Genomic DNA, 27,489 nt, shown 5'->3' on the forward strand with positions numbered 1-27,489 from the left:
GAATAATAAATATTTATTATAATTATCAATGAATCTTAGGATTTATTATGAATTTGTGCTTGAATTGTATATATTTATTTTATTACTATATAACTTACCTATATACAGAGTGGTCATAAACTATACTTATTCTTAATGGTTGGTCTATACTTCGTTTCTTTACTAAATGGGCTGGCTCTATATGAACACCCCGTATAACCTGCAACAAATATAAAATAGTTATTAACATGATACGAAAAGAGAGTATCAGTTCTTAAAAGGCTGAAACTTGTGAGTGCCCATACCCGAAGGTATCACTGTTATATAAAAAAGGTAGGCACAAAATATAATCTCATCGTAAGCAGATTTACCGCATTTATCCCCTTCCCTTTTTAGCAAAAGTACGCAAAACTCTCAAAAATAATAGTACATAAACGTATTAATTTTTTTGTATTTAGTTTTCAAGCACAATGTGTGGTGAATATGTGTAAAAAGGTAAATAATTAATGTTAACATGAAAAAGAGTCAGCTAATAATAAATCATATTGTATATTAGAGGCCGTTCAAGTATTCTACAGAAGAACTATTTGTTTGGGGGGGAGGTAATTTTCTTATATCACCATTATATACTTGAACGGCCTCTAATATACAATGTGATTTATTAATAGCTGACTCAGACAATTATATACAATTTGGATAGTTTAAGATATGAATTGTAATCAAACGATGCTTTCCGTTTAGTTCCTAATACGCCCACGGAGCGCTGCACAACCATTCTATTTATCCATACACTCTATCACGCATGTTCATTGAAACGCTCATGGAACGACGAACGACGAGGTGATACGAAAGTAATTCTGTACGTACTTTAATAAAAGAACTTGTAACACACGAACCGTGTCTCCATGGTAAATGTGGAAGAAGAGAAAGAGACCCCACATGTATGCAACGCGAGGGGTCATGAAGCTCGAAAAGCTCAATTATCATAAAACGTTAACAATAAAAAACTAATACAAAAATAAGGAAGTCGTTGCTTCCTTATTAGATACTATTGTGTATTATTTTTTTCATTATAAACTGTTTTTTTTATTCATTGACCATAGATACAAGCTCTTTCCGTCTTCAATCTGTAGTCTCTAGTTTCCTATTAAAAAAATCTTTTTTATAGGAATTTTTAAATTTGGAATTTAGGTATTTCACAAAAAAATCCGATACGGAAACCGATACATCGGCGATACTTTGGGCTTGCCATAAATCGGTATCGGCGATATTTTAATTGACGATACAACGATAATAAATGAAAATAAATCAGTGGCAACCTCTTTTAGGTCTTGGCCTCAGATTTCGGTTTAATGATCATTTTAAAACCTAATAGGCATCAGATCAGCCTCCAGTGCCTGACACACGTCGTAGACTCTTTGGGTCTCAGAAATGTCGGTTTCCTCACGATGTTTTCCTTCACCGTTCGAGCAAATGTTAAATACGCACATAGAAAGAAAGTCCATCGCTGCACAGCCGGGGATCGAACTTACGATGAAGATACAACGATACTTTTCCAATTTCGCGCTTAAAAAATTAATGTTAACGCTCATCTTGTTTGATCTACTGCGTTACAAAAGAGACACGGACACTCATTGCCTTTTTACCCGCTTTGTCCTGCGTATTCCATTTCGCTAGACACTTTAGTTGGCTTTTAAGTGCTATCAAGCGTAATATTTTGACGTGACGTCTTATAATTCGATGGAGCCGGTGGCACGCACGAACAAAACATGACTCATGCAGCGTTACCTCGCGGCGCGGCGTTACCTCTGATGCGTTCCATTTAAAGCTTGAAGTGCAAGCGTATTTATGCGTATAAATAAATGTAACTTGATCAATTCAATTATGATTTCTATTGACCTTCTCTATATCCATACAAAATATATATCAAACAAATAATATTAAAATTTTCTTTTGAAAAATGCAACCATTCTATCAGTATCTTATGACGTTGTCACATTCAACTACAGTCAGTAAACCAACTTTACAGACAACCGTTTTTTTTATACCAAATTAAATAAAATACAATATAACACAAATATTATCAATGTTAATTTTAAATATTACGAGTTATTTTAATTTAATTATTACTCTTAATTCTGAATTAATAACTAAATATTTAATACTATTCAAAGACTGTGAGTGTTTATAATTTTGAATAAAAACTTAAAACCAAACGTGATATATTTTAACTTAATTTAATTTTAATTCAATAAGCGTTGGTATCGGTATCGGCGATATTTCTATAAGAGTATCGGTATCGGTATCGTATCGACAAAAAGGCGTATCGATGCATCCCTCCTTCAAACCATCGCGTTGACAGGTGACAAGCGATGTCCAACGCCAATCACGGTATTGTCTTTGGTCACTCACCCGCCAGACCCTTGTATGTATTTCGTTTAGAAATGCATGTGTTGTTCCATTAATAAACAATATATACGACAATATACCTTATGTTATTTGGAATTGTAAGTTTGTTAATAAATAAACAAATGCGTTGCTTTGAAAACCAAGTTTTTTATTTAAGTAACAAACACACTATATATACTAATTACACTATTAAACTTAAATCACTAACCTACCTGATCACTAAGAAAATACATTTAAAGTCTATTATTTAAATTATTAATTCTTATTTACAATAACATAATAACTAAGCAATCATGAATGTATTCACGGTGACTGATTTCTGTCATATGTCTAATTCTCAACTCCAAATAAACTGTATTGGCCGCTGGCGCCATCTAGTATAGGATTTAGGAGCCTTCTCCATCTACACGACACTGGCGAAGTACCTTGTGCCGAGTTGGCACACATTAAGGCCATTAAAAAAATATAGATTTGATATTGCATGGCCACTGATGGGACGGGTGGGTATTATACAAAATAAAGAAACATACTAGTTATATATACAATAAAAGTGTTTTTTTTACCTTGATTTCATTATATTTACTAAAGTCTAGAAAATAATAAAAAGTTTCGTCCCTGTGACAGCCGTACCTTTATATAATTTACAGCAGTATCTCGCTGTATTGCGATCCTCATTCGTTGAGGAAATTACGAATATTTATATATGATTTTCAAATTTACACGATATATATTATCGCAAGCCAAGTACTTAATACATTTTAGAAAAAAAAATGCAAACAAAAAAAAATGTACTTACATACGACTTATATGCTACATCCCTTAAATGTTAGATTTATTAAGTAACTAAGCGTCAGAATACTACATACCCTTACTCATCTAGCCTACTACTAAAATAATTGATCACGCCTCCATCTGGAGTTTTGCCTAATTCTACCATTGAGTGATCAACAATTTCTAATAAAAGTTTCATTTAAAAAGGGCCTAATAGATTTACAACGACACGACAGTTAATTGTCAAAGTGACATAAGATCCCCATCTTTAATTCTTAATTCAAGGAAAAATCTAGATCATAAATCAAAAGCAATCAAGCTGATTATATTGCATCTAGTGCAATCAAAGTAATTTATGTTCACATTTAAATTGATGTAATAACAACCTATAAAAATCAAAGTTATAGGGTTATATTAGACAACAGAAGTGACAATAGGCGGGGCATATAGCAAGATCCATAGATATAAGATGGACATCTGGAAAGTATCAAGGGGAAGAAGAAGAGCGTGCTTTAATTAGTGAAATCGTTAACTTCTATCTAATCGCGGAAGTGTTATCAGGGGGTGAATGGAGAAACTTGGAAATATCTGGATAAGGCCTTTATCCGTAAAGGGGTTCCAACCCATGGTACTAAAGGCAGTAACAAAAAATGTGAGCCGTAACGGGACGCCTGGCAGATGTGAAACATCGACATTATTTTGTAAAAGTAATATGCAGAAAAGAACAGACTGTGATAGGAACCAGGTGAAAGAAAGAAAGAAGAAAGAAAGAAAGAACTTTATTAGACACAAAATACATTAATGTTTCTATAAAGTAGAGTGCACTGGCCCCCACACTAGGATTCCCTGTGTTGTGGGCAGCCAGTCTCTTCCTTTTACATCTAAACGTTATTTAAATAATTAATTTTACTTAACAAATTTATATCTATACTATTTTTGTACAATAAGAATGTTTTCTGTATCAGTATAGGACAGCTTAACAAGATATTGTTTGAGTTTTTTAGTAAAAGTATGTAAAGGTAAATATGTCATAATGATAAAATAAAATATTACGATTTTTTTTCCAGATAACGATGACTATTTGTTGAATAAACATTATTTTCATTAAATATTTTTAATGTGAAATTTACTACTGCATTTAGACTGTATATCATATAGCATGCGTCGCCACGCCAGAAATCGGTTTTACGTGCGGCTATAGATGTTTCACATCAAAACTGTTTAAATAACAAATTTTAACTGTATTTTTTTAACATTTGTAAAGATTGGTAATAAACGATCTGTTACTTCATAATAAAAAGCTATACACATAAATCTAACCAGTTTTTCAAATTCATCACTTATTCGTTGATTAAATATCTGTTTATAGAACTGTCAAAAGAAATATAACAAAAATAATTCTTTGTAATTGACGAAAAGCCTCCCACAAACTTCTAGTCGAGAGTCGTACCTCCATTCGAACAATAGGCTATTTGAAATCTATTTTCAGCTAATATTTTACGAGAAAATATGAAATGCCGTAAATAAATAATGGAAATGTTATTGATTTTCCTTCATTGCGTAAATGGTAAGACGTTCGGAATTTTCCGTGTTTCGGTAATTTAAAATTATGACTGTCTTGTTTATCGTGCATTTATCTTTATACACGGTGTATTTCATCTTAATGAGGTAGGAATATTAAGGTTAATAAATAATAAATCAGTGGCGCTACAACCTCTTTAGGTCTTGGCTTCAGATTTCTGAATCTGTTTCATGATCATTTTTAAATCTAATAGGCAAGTAGGTGATCAGCCTCCAGTGCCTGACTCAGGTCGTCGACTTTTTGGGTCTAAGACATGTCGGTTTCCTCACGATGTGTTCCTTCACCGTTCGAGCAAATGTTAAATGCGCACATAGAAAGAAACTCCATTGGTGCACAGCCGGGGATCGAACCTCCGACCTCAGGTATGAGAGTCGCACGCTGAATCCACTAAGCCAAGGTTAATATTAATGTTAAGGGGGAATAAAAAACTGTAGCGCCATACGACCTTTTATTTCTAAACCTAAGATATCTGAGTCTGTTTCGTGAACATTTATTAATCGGCTAGTGGGTGATCAACCGATTGGACTAAGCCATGCCGATTTCCTTCACGGTAAGAGCAAGTATTAAGTGCTCACATAGAAAGTCCATTGGTGCAAAGCCCTCACTGCTACATATACATAATAGAGTAAGGATTAAAATCATAAAGTGTGTGTGTAAGCTTTAATGTTTAGATGCTCTATTGATGATAGAATATTTTTAAATAAATAACAATACTAACTTACTTTTGAGTTATAAAAGGATGCATGAAAGTTAAATTATAGCTTCCAATAAACTAAAAAGTAATCATCTGTCTCTTTTTATCAAAGTGTGGAGAGAATTGGACAGAAAGAGAGAGAAGCTAAAGAATGCAATTATTGCAAAAAAATTATCTAACAATATAAGGAACAATTTTAAATGCATATGATTCCAATGATTTAAACACACTATTGGAAGCATAGTGTTTCATTATATCGTTATTTATATTCTTAAAATATCTAAAACGCAGCAAAATTTCAAAAGTTCTTTTAATTTAAAACAGATTAATATAAAAACAACAAACGAAAATACTCATTTATCTTAAAATTTTCCACAGCCTTTAAGGAAATATACGATGTCAAAATTGAATTCAAATCGTCTAATGAAACAATATTCAACGAATTTTCAATAACTTTGGACAAAATAAATAATTACATAGCGAAAGATTCAATTAATTCTGAGCCAAAATTAAAAACAAATATAATAAATACAAATAAGTACAGTGAAATAGCACCTCTTATACAAAGAAATCGCAACAATGATGAAATAAAGCACGAATTAGATAACTTTGTACTGCAACGAAAACAATCACATTTAACAACCGTTAGATTTAATTTCAAACCAAATATAAATCCAGAATACGCTTTTGTTAAAAATAAAGAAGAGAAGAGGGATATAAAAGAAATGGACAGATTTAAAGATAGAAAAGACTTCAATGAGGAATTTAAGAAAAAGTATATTCGCGAATTGGAAACCAACAAAATTAGTCAAGAAGTGAATTTAAATATCTATCAACGTCCAGAAATAGAAGAAGTGTTGAAAAAGCAGAACTTCTTGGTTGGTAGAATAATGAATTTGTTGAAAGAAGAAAAGAAAACGTTGAGGACAAACTTCAATACGCTGTTACAGGAAATGGATAAACTGAAGAACGAAAACGTTACTCACAAACAGGTATGTTCCGTGATTCTTAGTTTAATCTTTCCTGACTATTGAATGCTATACGACCATCACCACGAAGTCGAGTTACTTTATAGCACTAGTGCAAGAAAAACATCGCAATTAATACGAACCAAAAAATCTACGTGCCTCCGTCCTGTAAAGATACCTTCGTGCCTATCAATTATGTAGATATACAATAGTTCTTTAATACGGTAGTAGTGTCTCTGTTTATATAACAATTTATAAAACCTAATTCTGACTAATTGCACTCCTAGATTATTTCGTCTCTTTCCGTCAAATTTTGTTAGTGCCGAGATGAAAAGAGACATTAGTGAAATACTAATATATGGATGACTTAAGGTAATAACGAATAGTATTAGAAACATTAAAATTATATTAATAAATAGTTAGCAAATTACCATTATACACAAGATATAGTTTGGTTATAGGAGGTGATTCAAGGTTCTATCAAGCCAGCAACAGTTGTAAATATAGATGAGACAATGGTTCGAGAAGCACTCAAAAAAGATCCCTTCGTGAGAAGGGTTTTGCAGATGGGGAAGAGTAAAAGAGACGCTTATAAAAAGGAAGCGAGAGCTTTCAATAAAGGATAATATTTGGGTGTTATTAACCAGTTAAATTTATCGATACTTTACCAATTATAAGTGTATGTATACATTATTTACACATTATACATATCCCCACCAAACAAGATGCCTCAAAAACTACAGGAATGATTTGGATAAAACTTACAGTTACCTATTGGCATATATACATAATAAAGCAAAATATGCGCATAATAATTAAGATTTTATATATTACGACTTCTGTTTTATCAGATGTTACATTAAGATTACTTTTTCTTTAAACAAATTGTTTTAAACATACACTATGGAATAATCGTATTCTAGTTACCCACAACACATCCCAATCTGGGGTCAAACCTTAGATAAATGTCACAACCATATGGTAATATGGAAGATATATTTCTGCCATTACTAAAGTTTTATTATTATTATAATACAGTAACACCTAATTTACATCACAATCATAGAACAGGAAAAAAGTTAAAGAATGTCCTTCTTCTTCTCATTCGGTACGCTCTTGCCAGAGCGGTCATGATCGCTATGTAGTAGAAGTAGAAGGCGCAGATGTGATGCGCTTCACGACGCTCCGCCACCGCTGCCTATTGGAGGTCATCCTGCTGCACTGATTCAGTGTTTCTCCTACGGTGGACTTAATCTGATCAGTTCAGTGTGTAGGTGACCTGCCGCGCGGTCTAGCGCCTTCCACCTTCCCCTGGACGACAAGGCCTTCTAAGGACTGATCGCCACGCCGAGATACGTGACCGAAGAATGTAGGATGCGAGATTGTACTGTTTACTCAGAGCATTCTTTATATGTATATATAGATACTATCACATAAAACTTAAAATTATTTATTAATAAACACTTCGTTGCAGAAATATAATAAAAGTGACATAATTAAATGATGAGAAGAGCAATTGGCGGCCATATAGCTTTCGAGCCATCTCTTCCAGGCAATGACAGTGAGGAAAACAATAATAAATTAAATAAGACAAGCAAAAAGTGCAAAAATACATAAGACATATAGACAAAGCGAACGAATCAAAACTTATGTAAACAGTAAAAATAGCAATATTTAAAAAAAGAACACTAAAAAAAAAGTGCACATCATACAGTTAGTAAGAAAGTTAGGAATGTGACGGGTAATGTTATGTACAGTAGAAATTTTAAAAAAAAGGAAAAAAAAAGTAAGATAGAGAAGGAGCTAAGCGAATAGGGACTGCGGAGATTTTAAAGGTTTCGCCAAGAAAGGAAGAGTTAAGAGATGCAAAAATATATGCACAGCGTAGAACAAATGTTTATCGGTACAATCTTAGAAGATTCTTAAAGATATTAAGCGAGGTCTACACGGCTGCATTCCACAACCGAATGGCACTGACAGTGAAGAGGAAATTACGATTTTATTACAGAATAAATAAACTGACATATTAATAAATTATAACAATAAAAAAAACCACAGACAAGTTTTTTACAAATATTTCGTTGCAGTACAGAAATACAAACCAATCAAAATATTAAAATAAAATGGAGGGCAACTGGCTTATTACATTGAAGCAATCTCTTCCAGGCACCACTATGAAATAAATTTGGCAAGAAGTGCAAAACTATATAAGACAAATAGTTAAAATATTAATAAGCCTTTATCATCTTATTGGCATATATACAAAGATACAAACATTTTATTGTTTTTAACTCTTTCTACTCTATTCTCTTTCTACTAACGCCCATGGCCACATTGCAAGAGGCTCGCAAATGCCGGCCTTTAGTTACTTAGACAAAACTTATCAAAGCAATTAAAACATATGTAATCAGTGAAAGGTACAATAAAAAGCATAATTTAATAATCATACAGATTGCACAAAAACAATGTTATTAAGTTCAAGTTGACACTCGTGTGAATTTTCACACCGGCAAATTTAACATGGATTTGTTTAGGAAATGTGTAGCAATTTCCTTTATTTTTTAGTGTAGCTCCATCATAAGACACATTTATTTATTTATAAACATTTCGTTGAATTACATAAAAGGAAAAAAAATTAAACATACATTAATTTTTTTTAACATTATGTAATACATACATACTGTCATTGGGAGTGTCCATGGGCGGTATCACTTAACATCAGATGAGCCTCCTGCCCGTTTGCCCCCTGTTCTATAAAAAAAATACCTCTATTGGCAGCTGGTTTCACAAAGAAGCGCCTTAAAAAGCGATGTGTGAAACTCCAGGTGTTAGAAAGGATGGAATTTTGTCTTCTGATGAATTCAGCCGCAGGTTGTTCGAACAATCCTTCAGAGCACTCCCCATAATAAATGTAGAAGATGCAGAAATACAGGATCAGTTGTTATATTGCCCCGAAGTTTCTCGTATTGTCTTGTATTATGTAATTGAAGAAATAAGGTTGCACACTTCTCACGCGTATTATATAATGCCGTTATACATCCGTCTTTACTACAATATCGTATCGTTACTATCCAAAGTTCACACTCGAACCTTCTAGATCTTAGTACCTGTACCTGATCACTTTTCTTAACACAGATTCTACCTAGGCAGGTAGAAGATCAAATCTGTGTTTGACCAACGTTTTTTAGATGTAAACCCGGTTTCTCATGATGTGTTCAACATACGTGATTCACAACTGCTTGACTAGGAAATAATCAAGGACAGTTTTTCTAGTAAAAAAGATTTTGGTTAAATAGAAATAACTATATACTGTAATAAAAAATGTCGTACATTTAGATGGACGAGTGCAAAATATGCCGTAGTTTGAGTATTATGTATGGATGGGGTAAACTTTAATATATACCCTCTTCCGAAATGGCTCGACCGATTTTCGTGAAATGTTGTGTGCAAATCGGTTCAACATCTGTCACAAATCCGGGAATCAGACACCTATTTTTCATCCCCCTAAATGTTAATGGTCATGGGTCAAATGGTGGATACAACATATAAAAATACATACAACCCTTAATTTTCACTCGTCTACGATATTTTTCATTACAGTACTATCTACTGTTATTTTTATTTGAGTAAAAAAATGTTTCCTAGAAATATAAAACATACAAAGAACGTTTGTCAGCTCAGCTAGTAGTTCTATTTAGTTAAAAAGTGGCCAAACTGGCTGTATATTAGCGATGTATTTTAAATAATTAGAAATTCCTAAATATATTTTCCTTAATTCATTCCAAGAATGAAGTCTCGTTAGAAGAAATAAAATCTGATTAAGTTTATAATTTTACGAAACATTTTATGATTTTCCTTATATATAAAATGAGTGGCGCAATAACTTTTTTATGATCATCTGATATCTTTATCTGTTCCATGATTATTTGTCAATCTAATAGGCAAGTAGGTGATCAGCCTCCAGTGTCTGACACGTGTCGACTTTTTTGGTCCAAGGCAAGCCGATTTCCTAACGATGTTTTCCTTCACCGTTCGAATGTTAATGCGCACATATAAAGAAAGTCCATTGGTGCACAGCCGGGGAGCGAACCTACGATCTCAGGTATGTGAGTCGCACTAGGCCAACACTGCTCTTTAGGATTGAACAGGATGGAATATAAGACACACATATACACATTTGTTTTAATATATCAAGTGAATGGTTAAACTCAGTTGTTGAACTTTTCATTTTCCTTGTACAAAACTTGATCAATTAAAATCGTAACAGAGAGTGTATAGTTCTTCCCCGCTTTACGTTTAATAGAGGTCTAAGTAAATAAATATATAGGTAAATATGTATAAACTTAGACTTTGTGTCAGGCACTGGAGGCTGATCACCTACTGGCCTATTAGATTTAAAAATGATCATGAAACAGATTCAGAGATCTGAGGCCAATACCTAAAGAGGTTGTAGCGCCACTGATTTTAAAACACACTCCCAAATAAGAGAATTATCATTAAATCAATTTCAGAGCTCTTGTCAACCGTAAATCAATTAATAAAGCTTTTTAATTTGACGAATGATGCCTGGGATTGATTTGTTCCAGTTCAAACAATTTGTATGACTCAATATTATTGTCTTTGGTGCAGGTACATATATAACTATGATGGGTACTGTAGGCATACTCCAATAGTGGTCTAATGTAACATTTATATATCTTTAAGAAATGTTCACAAATATTCTTTATAAGGCACTTTCAATTGTAAATGCATAAAGAAAATTAATAGGAAAAAATCTCTATGGATTACTACTAAGAACCTTTTAAAAAATTGTGAGTTTCTGTACATGAGCGCATCATCAGCTCTCCTCTTGAAAAATATTGAGATTGGGAACTCGATGATATCATTAGGGCTCTTAACTACCAGTTGAATCAGTCAATCTCTCTCAATAAATATTTATATTATTACATAATATGTTTAACATAAAGTTATCTATGGTTTAAAGTTCGAATGTCAAAGATTTATATGTAGAAAGCGATTTTACTCATTTCCGGTTAAATTATATTGTGACAAATAAATCGTAGAAATTTAAATCTGCTATTTATTTATTTATTTCGTAGCTAAGATAAATTATATTTAAACAAACAATTATACTAAAGATATAGCCAAAGATGGAATACATAATATCAAGAAAAAGGTTTAAAATTAACAAGGAAAAAGCAATAAATAATATTTAAAAAAATTTAACTAATACTACCTTATATTAATAATGACCGAGGTGAGATACAATATGACTAAGTTGAATAAATTTTTAGAACAATCATGATTTTTCCCCCTATAAAGAAAATATTAAAAAAGACAAAGGTTTTGTTTAAGAAAAGGGAGAGAGCGATAGGGACCGATTGAGTGGGAGTGAGAAAGGGAGATCGAGAATAAATACACGCTATTGGTTGATGTATTCGTTTAGTTCACTACTAAACGATTTATTATATACTAGCAGACTCGGCCAAGCGTTGCTGTGGCTAAGATTTTTGTTATATTACATAGTAGTAAATTAATCAAGGGAAACCGTAGGAGAACTTATGTGAAACGTTGGTACCACGACACGGACCTAAACTAAACTACCTTTAACTCAGCGCCATCTTTTAAAAATGTATCAAATAATAAACAAATGTTAATGTTATCGTAATTTTAGTAAGGATGCCTATTTTTCAAACAAAAAATCAAACCTTTCCTCTTTATAATATTAGTATAGATATATATTTATTTACGCCACTGATTTATTTAACTGTTGTGGTCTCCGGCAAAATAACCAGCGCTGTCGAACACGTCTGCTCCACATATCCGTGGAGTTTAGAGGTTAGAGAACTGTCACTAAATAAATTCAAAGCCCTTGTTAAAAGTGAAAAATAAAGCCTTTTATAAATGTGAGGAATACTTAAATGATCCTAATCCTTGGGATTGATTTGCTCCAGTTCAAACAATATGTATTAAAAAGAGTGGCGGAAAGTTTGTTGCCAGTTCTTCTTACCCGCTCTACGCCCTTGACTTGCGAACTGGTTGTAAACGTAAATTTACGATTAATTTAATTTGTTTTTCTTGACGTTCATAAGTGTACATGTTTACCTAAATGAATAAAGATATTTTGATTGATTGATTGAGTGACGGTATTTCTTCGACTTATACATTACCTATATTTTTGAAATGAAACTTCTTTGAGGGTGTGAGGGTAATGTTTTGAAAATGAAACATCACGAATTTGCAGCGTTTTTGTCGAAGAAAAGGGAGAGAGCGATTGAGAGAAAGTGAGAAAGGGAGATCGGGAATAAAACACGCTATTGGTTGATGTATTCGTTTAGTAGTTACATATTAGAACTTTAGTCTTAACGTCTTGTGCAGTAAACGCAGATTTTTTATTTATTTAAATTATCGTGCTAATGATATATATACAGTGTGAATATATACATATATACAGGCATGTCTGCCTGTATATATCCGATCACATGGAGTGATCATATACTCGTACATCTACTGGGGTTTTTACCTTAGTAATAATTAATTAACAAAGTTTCACTTCTGACATGTGTACTTTGTATTACATTTTGATAGATTTTCGATTACCTCTTCATCACCACAAAATTTAATTCCAGCGAGTATTTCCTTGACGTCTGAGAACAGGGACCAAATCTGGAGAATATGTGAGATGCGGAAGTGATACACAGACATTAATGGATCCATCGTTTTTCTTAAATAAAAGAATACTTTAAATCCAGAAGTTATATTTCAAACAATTTGTACTTTACATACCAAAGTATTCCCACAATTCTGTCTTTACAAATTATACAACACTCCTATATGTTAACACATTGCTAAGAGAAATAACAGTTTATTCATTTTACGTCTAAATATTTGTTTTATGCGAAATTCCAATGTTCTAACGTAGATCCGCCCACATTCACAAATGTAATTCCTGTAATGTGTGAAAAGTTGCTTCAAACTATGAATGTTAATATGCAAAATAGAAGATACAGAAGCGTCATCAGAAGGCGAATGGAGAAAGAAACCCATGGACGACCACGTATCTCAATTACGATCTGGTATCTCTTAACGTCTAACCCAGTGAAGTATTTCGGAACCAATTCGACTTAGGGTCCTTCAAGAAAAGAGCGTACCAATTCTTAAAAGGTCGGCAACGCACTCGCGAGCCCTCTGGCATTGAGAGTGACCATGGGCGGCGGTATCACTTAACATCAGGTGAGCCTCCTGCCCGTTTGCCCCCTGTTCTATAAAAAAAAAAGTGATTCTCAAACACTGTTCCGCGGCACTTTTGTGTGTCGCCAAATTATGCAGATATATAATGTTATTATTATTAAATTATATCAAATAATTTTTTTGCTTGCTTGTAATTAACCATTTATTAAATGTTTAAATATTAAGCATATATTAGTTTATTTCGTATATTAAAACTTAGTTATAAACTATTTATGTAGTGTGTTGTAGTAAATAAATATTTTTTTTAGCTTTTTCTTTGTGTTCCGCCAAATTTTAAAATCACTAAATATGTGCCTTGACAAAAGAAGGTTGTGCATCACTGGTCTAACCACTAAGAGAAATTAGTTACAGGTCAAATCTCTTCTAACACAGTTGGGAAACCTCTCCTCTAACACATCTTTGTTCGCTAGTGCAAAAGTTATAACAGAACATCAGAATCCGGGGGCGTAAAACGTAGACATGAGCAGTGTTGGCCTAGTGGCTTCAGCGTGCGACTCTCATACTTGAGGTCGTAGGTTCGATCCCCGGCTGTGCACCAATGGACTTTCTATGTGCGCATTTAACATTCGCTCGAACGGTGAAGGAAAAGATCGTGAGGAAACCGACATGTCTTAGACCCAAAAAGTCGATGACGTGTGTCAGGCACTGGATGCTGATCACCTACTTGCCTATTAGATGAAAAAAAGGATCATGAAACAGATTCAGAAATCTGAGGCCAAGACCTAAAGAGGTTGCAGCGCCACTGATTTATTTTTATTTTAAAACGTAGACATACGTAGACAATGTAAAATTATGTTAATTTTCCTTAAAGATTTTCGTCGATTTTCCACACGCCGCAATTCATGTGTGAAAATCTAATTAGACCGTGAAAATTGTTTGACGGAACACGTATTTGTATGTTTATGCAAATGTACAAATATGTCTGTCCGTTGTTCCACAACTGCGCGTTTTTCAAGGCAGTTTTTGCCGCTTACTACCACTTTATAAAAGCAGCTGCCCGCTGAGGTATTTCCGAACTAATTCGCCTTAGGGTCCTTCAAAAAAAGAGCGTACCAATTCTTAAAAGGCTGGCAACGCACTCGCGAGCCCTCAGGCATTGAGTGTCCATGGGCGGCGGTATCACTTAACATCAGGTGAGCCTCCTGTCCGTTTGCCCCCTGTTCTATAAAAAAAAACATTGTGATATATGATATATGAGCTAATTCCGATACAACGAAAGAGCTTGCAATTTATGCAAAGGCTGGCAACACACCGGTAAGCCTCGTGGCTTAACGAAAGCAGGGACTATCACTTAATACAAAGTAAGTAATAATTATCTTGATACATATATATAAATCTCGTGTCACAATGTTTGTCCTCAATGGACTCCTAAACTACTTAATCGATTTTAAATTAAATTGGCACACCGTGAGCAGTCTGGTCCAACTTAGGTAGAGATAGGATAGCTTAGATCTTTAATTATAGTCGCAATTTTATTTTATTGCAAATTATTTGTTTATTATTTGATACAATTCTAACAGATGGCGCTGTGTTAAATGTACTTACGTTTCACATATTAAGTTCTCCTACCGTTTATCTTGAATAGTTTACTACTATGTAATATAACAAAAACCTTAGCCACATCAACACTTGGCCGAGTCTGTTAGTATTAATTATATACCGAGGGAGATATAATATGACTTTAATAATATTTGAACAATCATAATTGTCACCTCTAAAACAAAATATTTAAAAAGCACAATTGCTGAACGAATAATAACGGCAACGCACTCGCGAGCCTTCTGACTCTTACAAATATTCATAAAAACACGATTGTTAAATAAATGAAATAAAAGGCCGGAAATGTACTAACAATCCGTCTGTTCATTAAAAATATAAAATTAGCGCAATTGTTAAATGAATCAAAGCCGGCAACGCACTCGCGAGCCTACTGGCTATCGGTACGGCTACGGTTAAATTTTAAATGTTTGTGTGAAGCCCGCATCTAGTGGGATTTATACCGTGCGTGACCAAGGCAAATAGGCAGTGAGCGTCACGGCGACAACTGACATTGACCCTGGCAACGCAATTATTTCCGGACTTCGCAAATCGATAGTGGTTCTTGTTTTTTATAAATTTAACACGTTAAATCTGGTTGGATTTGGTTTATCTTTTTTATAATCAATAAAAAAATATCTTGCATAATAATAGGGCAGCAAATGTAACACTCGCTTGTAAAGGAAAACATAGTCAAAACCATGACAACGTGGCCAGGGACGTTGCCATGGTTACGTCTGGCGTCTCTACGTCGCCATTCAGTTCCGTCTCGACACAAAAATTAAAATCAAAACTAAATTAAAATAAAATTATCAATAAATTAATTATTATTATTTTGCTCCATCACTTAACAACCAGTTGCCGCGTTGAACGCAATTGATCAAAAGATGTTAGTATATCCTCAGATAAATGATTTTACTTAATCTTCATAGAGTTAGAGAAAAACTTCGGTTTGATACAACCCGATGTAAGTTTTTAACCCAAGTTTTTTCTTTTTTCGTTTCATCTTTTTGCGACACTGGTAATATATAATAACCGTGCAGCAATTACCACGTCCATTCCTGACTGTGAATCTTAATAGCAATCCGCGATTTGGTGACGCAGGGAAGTCAGGTGTAGCCATGATAGCGTCGCTTTCCACGCCATGGCATTTCGGTATTGCCCTATAATTATACAACTTAGACCTTCTTGAGTTGTATACTGTTGGCAGTATCAAGTATTCTGGGATAAATGGGAGACTGGATTGTCCTTACATTTGACTTCGTATGCCATTTTTAATTATGATTGAATATACTTTAAATATACTAATACATATCTTATATCTTTAAACGAGCAATTATTGTATATATATATATATGTAATTGGAATCTCGGAATCGGCTCCAACGATTTTAATGAAATTTAGTATACGGGGGGTTTTGGGGGCGATAAATCGATCTAGCTAGGAATCATTTCTAGAAAATTTCATTTTATTCGTGTTCTATGACACTCATGACTTTTTCTTTAAATTAATAACTTTAAAAAAACCAGTTCAAATTTTTTTTATTATTCTGTCGGTAAGATCGAAAAATATTATTCATATTTCATCATTTTATTAGTATTTAATTCGTACTTAAATATAATTTACAAAAAACACGATTTATATAAATAAAAAAATACCGAGCAAAGCTCGGTCATCCAGGTCCTATAATATTTAGGACAACATTGTAACTAACACAATTTTACTTTTGGACTTATGATTTCAGCGTGAATAAATAAATAATTATTAAGTATTAAAGGTTGTAGCTAACCTCATTTAATTGTATTTGTTCCTAAAACTCTGAGAGAGATCGCGATAGAGATAAAGCTGGGTTGCCCTTAAGAAAAAATAATTTGAACGGGTAATCACGCAGGTGGCTCACCTGATCCTAAGTGACACCGCCGCCCATGGCCACTCGCACTGCCAGAAGGCTCACAAGCGCATTGCCTTTTAAGAATCGGTACGCTCTTTTCTTGAAGGACCCTAAGTCGAATTGGTTCGGAAATACTTCAGTCGGCAGCTGGTTCCACATCGTGGTGGTGCGTGGCAGAAATCGCCTTAAGAATCGCTTGGTTGTGGAACGACAGACGTCAAGGTGATACGGATGGTATTTTGTATTTTGCCTTGACGTCCGATGATAAAACTCAGCTGCAGGTATTCGTCCGAACAACTCCTCTGAACTCTCCATGGTAAATGCGGTAGAAGATGCAGAGAGATCTCACATCTCTACGCAACGCCAAGGTTACAAGCCGGTCGTCGACGATTCGAATCGCTCTTCGTTGAATTTGATGAATGAAATTTTTAAGTCCATTATGATTGACGATCTTAAAGGAATTTTTAATATATCCAAGCCAATTCAAGCGTTTAATAACTTTGCAATCTCAAATTCCTGACGAGATGAAGTTGATGCCGGTATTAATATGAATTTTAATTTGTTAAATGTCAATCAAACTGATAACAATTTAGGTTGTTAGCTAACTAGCCTGTTCCGGCGTCGCTCGCTAATATTCTTAAATACAAATTCTATAATATAAATACAGAAGTATTATGTTCATTCACAATTGATCTTAAGTCTTTATCACAACATAATATAAAACAAAGTCGCTTTCTCTGTCCCTATATCCCTTTGTATGCAAGTCCGTGATGGTATATGTCGCGTATATACGCGACGGAAATAACAATACATAATAAAACCCTGCTTTTCATCAGCATTGCACCCGTGCGAAGCTGGGGCGGGTCACTAGTTATAAGTATAAGACAGTGTGCTACTTATTTTTCCAAAAAAGAATTACTTACTTTAGATAGTCTAGTACGGGAAAATTTCAGATATTTTTTATATTATACTATTATTTATATTATTGCAGTAGTAAACTTAATAACCTAATATTTTCATAAAAGTATTGCGATGGAAAGATAAGTATATTAATTTCCTCGAATTTATCTCTCAGAGATTCCCTACATTTAAAATTAAAGATTGCACGAATGGTATGGAGCTCCAAGTCGTAGTAGAAATCGATCCTTCTCTCCCCTTCTATAAATCTAGCATTCAAGAAGCTCATCTTTATAAGTATCAAGGACATGTTGCCAAGTCTCTAACGCAACAAAACCATAATTCTTCAATCAACCTGATAAAACATAGTATGAAGAAACTGACCTTTCATAGTTTCTCAGTATTGTTGATAATTTCTTTTAGCGCTTTGGCAATGCGGCCTTGGGCAATCTGGACCGCGACGCAAGGTCATAACTTCGGCGCCATTGTAACTACTTATGCTTCATAGAATAAATCTATAGTATTTATCGTCACTGTAGAATTACCTCGTATGTCCAGAGAACCAAACATTATAGGACACGATAAAATGGTTAATGTTAAAATATTGTGTTTTTGTCTATGCCATAGTTTTGAATGATAAATGACTAATTTATTAATAACATATTGCGTGTGAGACAGATGTATTTAGTTGCACACTGGCTGAATTCACAAGAATTGCATTATTTATAATTAATTAAGTTTTTACTTTTTATCTTTATATTATGTTTTTAGTTTAGTTTTCTTTTGTATTAGTATTAAGTTACTGTAAAAATGAAATGAAAAAAAAAATAAGGGAATAAATAAATAAATCCTTATAATTAATTCCCCAGTTAGGGGGCGTCCATAAATTACGTAAGGTATTTTTTTTAATTTTCTGCCCCTCCCTCCCCCCTGGTGAGATGTCGTGAGATTTTATTCAACCCCCTCCCCCATCCCCCAATCTCACGTGAGATTTTTCAAAATGTGAGTTTCTTACGTAAACGCGTTGGACTGTTATTGTAAAAAGAAAAAAACAAATTTGCTTCGTGCTTTTTAAAAAAATTGCGTGATATTTGCCGAGACCCCCCCTCTCTCCAACGTAAGATTAGATGAGATTTCACTCGATCCCCTCCCCCCCCTTAAACACCTCACGTAATTTATGGACGCCACCTTAACTGTCATAATAATAAAAAAAATGTTTTTGGGATACGAGGTTATCATTTAACAGTGATGTCACATTTATATCCAACACACAAATATACAATATTATTTACTTACACAGTAAAAATAAAAAAGTGCGTGCGTACAAAGTACACATGTTAGAAGTAAAACTTCTTTGTAAATTAACCCACGGCCCATGAGTCTCTACTTCAAAAGGAATAAATTTAAAGAAACAACTTATATTTGAGCTGTTTATTATTTTTCTCTTTCTATTTCTCTCTTTATTCTTATTCCTCTCTTCAATAAGGCAATTTAATTAAGTTTTTAAGTGTAAATATATGTGCAAACGTGAATATAAATTAATATAACAAGAAATAATAACTAACCTTAAATAACTAAAATATATTTTTAAAAGGAGTTCCTATAGGCAAGGTTCTGGCAGCGTTCCCCCTTTGAATAGCTAGACTAATTCTTTGTCCGAGGTAGCTGCCAGCTCTTCGTTATCCTGTGATATCGACTAACCTTTTTGATAATTCCCTAAAAAGCTTTAATGCGCTAGGACCCCACGGACCAAGGGTCCTCGACACCGAGTGGGACAAAATAAAATTCGAAACCTAGACCCCTGTATTTGCATGCTTTAAAGTTAATTGACATTTAATTTATTTAAGTCTGAATATTCTACAAATTTGTTTTGCTAACGTAAATTCCACTACCGTAATCCATCCATCAAAGAAAAAATAAATAAATGAGATATGAAAAAAAAAAAATACTTAAGTAAGTAATAAGAAAATTTATTTTCCCATTTTTTCACTAACACACAAATATACTATAATTTACAACATTCTTGACAAATATAGTCATTATCAAAAACAGACAAAATATATTTCTTTTAGAATATAAGATACAGGTATCACTTATTCCACGACATTAAATTTGGTAGACATCCCTACTCATCGGCAAAGAAGACAGAGGGTGTAGGCCGAGAGAAAAAGCCGGCGTAAAAACTCTCGGTACTCTTTTAAAAAGCAAATCATGAAGCAACAATTATTTTAAAACAAATATAGCAAATTAATTAGAAGTAGCCAGCCTACAACTAGCCCCAGGCCCTTTTATCAACTAGATAATTGTTTAAAAGCCTTTTTACACAGCTTTTCTTTAATTCATTAGAGATAATAAGAGAATCAAAACAAATTTAAAAGGTTAGGTCCCTGCGGCGGTGTTTACTTTGAAAGCCATCGTTGTATTGCGATACCCAGTTCTTTATACCTTTTTAAATGTGTTTCAAATTTCTTCTTTCTTCGTACCGCCTAACATACTCATTTTGGACGTCGGTGCCAAGCCATTCAACGATTTCGTTAGACAATCTTGCCTTTTTTTATAGAATAGGGGGCAACCGGGCAGGATGCTCGCCTGATGTTAAGTGATACCGCCCGTGGACACTCGATGCTAGAGGGCTCGCGAGTGCGTTGCCGGCATTTTAAGAATTTGTACGCTCTTTTCTTGAAGGACCCTAGGTCGAATTGGTTCGGAAATAAAATTATTAAATTATTAATTAATAAAGCCAGTTCTATAATATCGAATTTAATAATAAATCTTAAAATTAACGACAGCAAAGTTTTCACTCGTGATCATGCACAACAAAGGTCACTGACCGAACCAGTTAAGGTTGATGCAATTCGATTATTTGCATATAATACGTTCAAACTGGTTTGTAAAGAATTTTATTAAGAATTTTAATTTATACTAGAAGACTGTCTCTATGAGCCTGTCAGTATTACGTAAGCAGTAAAGGGAGGGGGGTTTCGACTTTGATTTTCTTATGTGGTGAATACGTCAACAGTAATTATTTATTTCTTACACATATTACCGACACGTTGTCTATGCTTAAATAAATGATGAAATGCTTTTTCGTGGATTCCTACAATAAATAAATACGTTATGTTTTATTATTTTGGAGAGCTTTACTTATTTTTGCTTACAAGAGGGAGGGGGAGAGATAAATTTCAGTAAATCTGCTTACATATTACTTGAACGGCCCCTGAATAGCTGAAAAGACCGGCAACGCAATTGCGAGCCTTCTGGCAATGTGAGTGTCCATGGGCGGCGGTATCACTTAACTTAACATCAGATGAGTCTCGTTTGCCTCCTATTACATAAAAAAAAGACAACCTCAAGGCAACTATAGAGAAGCCAATACATAGGTACGCCACAAGGTGCATTGTTAAGACCTATAAACGCACAATACACTCAGTTGTTTATATTTTACTGTAAGCAAACTAAAGTCCAAAGTGGAGGTCATAGCCCCTGCAATCACTAAACTCAGCGAGCACTGAGCTTTGTTACTCTTTAAAAGCACACACGCGTATCTGCATTAAAAACGTCACACGGGCTTAGGAAAAAACTGCAATACACATTAGTACACATAAATACACATTAAAATTACAATAATTAATGTCCTTGTTAAATCAGTCTCTTATTTTTACCCGAGATAATATAAACGAAAGATCGTCATCGCCATCGTTTTTGTCGTGTTTCGTCTTTTGTTTTACACTCTCTTTGCTACTTTTAATGGTCCAATATAGGCTCGCTCTTACTTGATTAATAAAATTTTAATATTGATATATTTGACAACAAACTTTTAACTTACTGTAACTTTGTTTATGCTCTTAATGAGGTTTGAGTTTCAATTTAGTTTTTAGATTTTTTATTGTGCGGTTGCTTGTTTAATTTTTCTATTTTCTGGCTTATGTTATATATAATTGATGTGTATATGTGTAGAACGTATATATAATTTTAACACTTATAAATATATAAAGAAATACTTAATTATACCAGGAAATAACAAACATCGCGCAAAGATGATACGTTTAAGAAGCTCATAACTACGTAACGGTAGTAAAAAAAATTATCATTACGTTTAGACCAAATCCAGGCTTTTTTTAACCCATTTTCCAATTTTTTTTTATTGAATTTTTCTTTATGTACTAATGTAACAGTTACCGAGCGTTAGCAAGACTTAATAATTACAATAGCAATAGAGCACAGACAATAGAACAGCAATTAGCGGGTAATTATAAAAAAAACGTTAATTGGCCGTGTGAACTCATACTACAACAAAATATGTACGCGCTGCACGCGGCTGTGATAAAAAAAAAATCAGTAGCGCTATAACCACTTTTAGGTCTTGGCCTCAGATTTCTGAATCTGTTTCATGATCATTTTTAAATCTAATAGGCAAGTAGATGATCAGCCTCCAGTGCCTGACACACGTCGTCGACTTTTTGGGTCTAAGACATCGGTTTCCTCGCGATGTTTTCCTTCACCGTTCGAGCAAATATTAAATGCGCATAGAAAGAAAGTCCATTGGTGCACAGCCGGGGATCGAACCTACTACCTCAGGTATGAGAGTCGCACGCTGGGGCCAGTAGGCCAACACCGCTACTTACACGGCTTAAATATAACAACATAATAAACATATGGTGAATTTGTCGAATCACGGCTCTACCATAAAACAGGCCCAATTTTTTTTCTATCCTTCTTTACTGTTTATTTTATAGAACAGGGGGCAAACGGGCAGGAGGCTCACCTAAGTGAAATGATACCACCGCCCATGGACACTCTCAATGCCAGAGCGCTCGCGATTGCGTTGCCGGCCTTTTAATAATGGTACGCTCTTTTCTTGAAGGACCCTAAGTCGAATTGGTTCGCAAATACTTCAGTGGGCAGCTGGTTCCACAAAGTGGTAAGGGGAAATGCATTGCGCATACCATTCCGCGGCGCGACTGCTTGGTGCTGAAGGGTTATGTGGGAGTCGCTATTGTGCCTACCCACTAAATACCCATGGCACCACCAGCAATCGCCTTATGCTGGATGCAGTAACCGCCTTATCCACTTCCCAACATACGATGCGGCGGTTGCGTCCGCCTCTGCACGCCCATTGTTGGTTTGTGAAGATACTTTACACAGCAAATATCCTTCACAGACAGGACCATACGCTTTTACAGCTAGGGAAGATCAGGTCCACTACTTTCAGGGATGGTATTGCTTGATCATCTTTCCCTTCCTTTGAATCCTTTGGCCTTTTATCTAATCTTTATATAACTGGGAACCACTAGGAACTGTGACAATATAATTTACATCATTTTTTTTATTAGGGATCCAATGCCATACGCCTCTTTATTTTTACTTGGATTCCATACAAATCGTAAAGAATTGTAAAGAAAAAAAGGTTAGGTTAAGTTAAAGTTAATGAGTTGTACCTTTGATGATGTTTTTATTCATTTCTATGGGGTTAAAGAGAACGCGCCACCACATTATTACATGGTACACCAATGCCGAGTGATGAAAATTTGGAGCTGTTTTAAGGTGGACCCGTGATTCGATAAATTTACCAAAGTTATTTCTGTAGTTATATATTTATAGATTGATCAATAAAAATATCTTATTTTAACAATAAAATTGAAGGTGCCAAAGACTATAGATGTTTATGACACACGCACACTGCGGAAGTCCAGACTTTAATTTCCGGTGAAGCCATAATTATCTTCTAGTGTCTAGTCTAGTCTAGTCTATCACAGCGTGTCTGGGAGGTGAAGAGACTTTAAACAAGTGTTTGCAAAATTTCAATTTAAGAATTCTTACAACTTCCTATTGCATACTTCCGGTCAGCCATTATAGCATAAACACGGAAGGTTTTCTTAAGGTCTTTTGCTTTGAATATAATTATTTATAATACAAATTCGCGTATTTTTATAATTCAATGTTCACTCTCAATGTTATAAAATAAATTCTTAAATAGATTAAATAGATTATATCTTAAATAGATTCACTAAAAATAAATTAATAACATAATAAACATATGCCCATTGCATAATGCAAAATAATCAATCAGACTTAAAAAATGTTTACAAAATATTATGTACCCTGTGTCCTATTGACATTTGACATCTTCATCAATATAATGACAGCTGTCATTTCGCTCGGCAACGGAATAGATTTATATCCGAAAGCTTAAGCTAACAGTACGGTTCCGCACTTTCACTATCATTATGTAATTCAAGCGCTATAGAACACGATTGGAATTAATTTATATACCCAAGCGAAATAAAAAAATACTAACAAATTAAATTATAGTTTTATGAACCATAAACAAGAGAATTAAAAAAATTATCTATATATTAGTTTTACTTATAATTTACCATTTAAATTCGCTCAATAAATAACCAAGACGCTTACCAAAATTTTTTTTTGTTTACGCAATATATCAAGCATGCTAGCAATATTTATTGAAACTTAAATATATATTTAATAACCAGTTTAACCTTATTCGCCTAGTGCTGTTTACGCCCAAACCCAATAAAATAACCCATCTCATCCAAATATTGATAAAAGTGTGCCAATAACCAATCGACGGATTGTAATAGCCATCTGTCGATACAAGCTATCCATCGGACAGTTCAACTGTGCCAATATTCTAGCTTAAGATTTTAACTTACATCAGTTTTTAAAATAATTAAAAAGCTATTTGATATATTTTAAACATAGACATGCATATTTTAATATTATTTGTACGGTGTTCTTAACTTCAGTTGGTTTATATTAATTATCAATTAATATGAGTGTAAAGAGCGTTGAGATTGCATTCTATCCGTCGCCAAAAATGGATTGTCTGTTTGGTTACTGAGATGCAGATAAGAGATCGATTGACAGTCACGGTCTGTTTGGTTTCAATCTGAGATTGTGGATAAATTATGGGGTTCGGGCGTTAGATATCATGATGCTTACCAACGCTTTTTTTAAATTGTTAAGCCCATTACCAAATATGAAACCGGGCAGGCAAATACTTATAGCATTTATGATTTTTGTAAAAATAGGAATAATATTTGTATATTTTAATATCTGGTCTTTTTTATATTTAAGACAACATGGAATTTAATTCTAACCTAATTAACTTACAAGAAGTAATTAATTAAGTCATGGATGAGTTGATATTCAATAGAAAATCTTTTACATACATAATAATTTAACTAAATAAACTACACATAATAAATATTCGAAAATGTATATTTTATAGAGTATTTATAAATAAATACTCGATTGTCTGCAATGCCGAGATGAATCAGCCAACGATTCGGTCAAGGTATTCAATTAAACGTGATCATACAAAACTTTGCTAAGAAAATTTAATAATCTATACAAAATTTTTATTTATTTCGTAACATAAATTATATACAACAAAAACCAATTATACTAAATATATAGCCAAAGATGGTGTATCTGTTATACTCCATGTTCAAATTGTTAGTTTTATTATTAATTAAATTCCAAGTCCAAGTTTATATAATATGTTATAATTATTTGGATCTATTTTATTACTTCATAAAGTGGAAAAATACTAAAGAACTACTGGGCGTTAGATAGCAGCTAAGGGTTTAAATTTGACTCATATTTACGTGGAAAATGGGGTAATAGCTTTTTACAAAGTAAGGACCTTTGTAGGGATCCTTAATATTTCTTGCAATTAAAATTATCCTTTAGTAATTAAGTGATAAATTAGCATTCAAATTGTGGATGAATTTTTAAAATCGGGCCAGTGCTTTTTGAACCAATTCGTTACAAACTTACATACCAATCTTTCCTCAATTATATCTATATTATCACTACATAGTATAAAACAAAGTCGCTTTCTCTGTCCCTTTGTATGCTTAAATCTTTAAAACAATGCAACGGAGTTAGTTATAAATAAAATATATTAATCAATAAAGCTTTTTATACATTTGACGAATATTTCAATGATCCTTATCCTTGGGATTGATGTGCTCCAATCCAAACAATTTATATGACTCAAAACTTGGCGAGTAAAAAGGGGGCGGATATTCGCTATTGACTTGCGAATTGTTATCTGTCATTCATAAGTGTACCTATCTACCTATATGAATAAAGTAATTTTGAGTTTGACTAACATTGGTGAACTTCGAACGCACGATATGCTCCACTTTAGTCTACGTAAAATTATGTTAATTAAGCATTCGGATGGGTTCAAAGCTTTCACTGTTACGAGCAGTTACGTCTACATTAGTATGCGTGTTAAGAGCGCAGGTGTTTTGTAATCGGCGCATGAGTTGATGATTTGTATAGCCAATACAGCCTTTAACAGCAACACATATATAATACAAAAGAACATTAAGACCATACAAAGCAAAACAGATTTTTTTTATAGAACAGGGGGCAAACGGGCAGGAGGCTCACCTGATGTTAAGTGATACAGCCGCCCATGGACACTTGATGCTAGAGGGCTCGCGAGTGCGTTGCCGGCCTTTTAAGAATTTGTACGCTCTTTTCTTGAAGGATTATATTATGGATTGGTTGCTGTTGTTAAAGATTAATAGTTAATTCAACTCAATAAAACTTGAACCGAGTTCTATTTGACATTTCGAATGGCCTCGAAGCTTGCATAATACGATTGTGGTCCTAGATCTGTGATTCTCAACCTATGTTCCGCGGCACTTTTGTGTGCCGCCAGATTTCAAAAGTGTGCCGCCAAATTTTGCGAACATAAGTTATTATAATTGTGTTAATATGATTAAATTATATCAATTAAATAAATATTTCAATTATTAGCTTATAATTAATCCCGTAATAAACTTTTGATTATTGTTATTATTATTATTGAAGCAAATATTAGTAAATTCTGTATATTTAAAACTTTTATCATAAACTATTTATGGAGTGTGTTGTAGTAAGTAAATAGTTTTTATCTTTGCGTGCCGCCAATTTTTAAATCGTTTAATATGTGCCGTAACAAAAAATATGTTAAGAATCACTGTCCTAGATAATCCAAGAACTCTTATGTCCTATACTTTAATAAACTGTGCCGTTTACTCTTCAATATTAAATAGATTCATCCAAAACAATACGAAGGGAAATCCTCGTGGAAGTTCAGCTTTTGTTTTTCACGGATCAATGAATAATACAGACGATTTAAAAGATTTCACTAACTTTTCTACATGAAGCAATTATGTTAATAAAAACTGAAAAATTGTTATTGAAAATGGATAATAAAGTTATGTAGACACTGTATTGGAAGCTTAAAAACAATTCAGTAAGTCCTGGGACCAGAGATCACACCACTCTCCGCATCAATCCAGGTCTTTCATCAGACAGACTTTCTTTTAAGACAGTTCTCTAAGTGATTGTAGAGAACAGGACATCACACGGGCAAAGAATCATCTGATAAGTACCGCCGCCCGTGGACTCTCACATTTGTGTTGCCGGCCCTTTAAGAATTAGTAGTCTCGTCTCTTGAAGGAGCCTAAGTCGAATTGGTTCGGAA

At 33.7% G+C, this 27,489-nt stretch overlaps 2 protein-coding genes across 5 annotated transcripts in view; one reads left to right on the plus strand and one right to left on the minus strand.

Moving 5' to 3' along the window:
- Window positions 1–27,489, minus strand: part of LOC110998854 (leishmanolysin-like peptidase) — a 59,150-nt gene that overhangs the window by 26,068 nt on the left and 5,593 nt on the right. For all 3 annotated transcript variants that reach the window (XM_045633079.1, XM_045633081.1, XM_045633080.1), the window contains exon 2: window positions 99–199. In XM_045633079.1, the coding sequence (XP_045489035.1) occupies window positions 99–199 (101 nt within the window). The remainder of the gene's footprint in view (window positions 1–98; window positions 200–27,489) is intronic.
- LOC110998851 lies at window positions 4,611–7,049 on the plus strand. 2 transcript variants are annotated; one of them, XM_045633082.1, is made up of 3 exons: window positions 4,611–4,726; window positions 5,814–6,427; window positions 6,865–7,049. In XM_045633082.1, exons 1-3 carry the CDS (start codon window positions 4,690–4,692, stop codon window positions 7,027–7,029), a joined length of 816 nt encoding a protein of 271 aa, XP_045489038.1. In that variant the 5' UTR covers window positions 4,611–4,689; the 3' UTR covers window positions 7,030–7,049. The 2 variants fall into 2 exon arrangements, 1 of the variants encoding a protein (XP_045489038.1); XR_006750944.1 differs by lacking the exon at window positions 4,611–4,726 and adding an exon at window positions 4,734–4,827.

Source organism: Pieris rapae, chromosome 22 (assembly GCF_905147795.1).
Source record: "Pieris rapae chromosome 22, ilPieRapa1.1, whole genome shotgun sequence".
Classification (NCBI taxonomy): Eukaryota; Metazoa; Arthropoda; class Insecta; order Lepidoptera; family Pieridae; genus Pieris; species Pieris rapae.

Coding starts and splice junctions, on each gene's coding strand:
- LOC110998851 (XM_045633082.1), top strand. CDS start 4,690: ATGGAAATGTTATTGATTTTCCTTCATTGCGTAAATG. Junction 4,727..5,813: donor TTTCCTTCATTGCGTAAATG/GTAAGACGTTCG, acceptor AATTTTCCACAG/CCTTTAAGGAAATATACGAT. Junction 6,428..6,864: donor AAAACGTTACTCACAAACAG/GTATGTTCCGTG, acceptor GTTTGGTTATAG/GAGGTGATTCAAGGTTCTAT.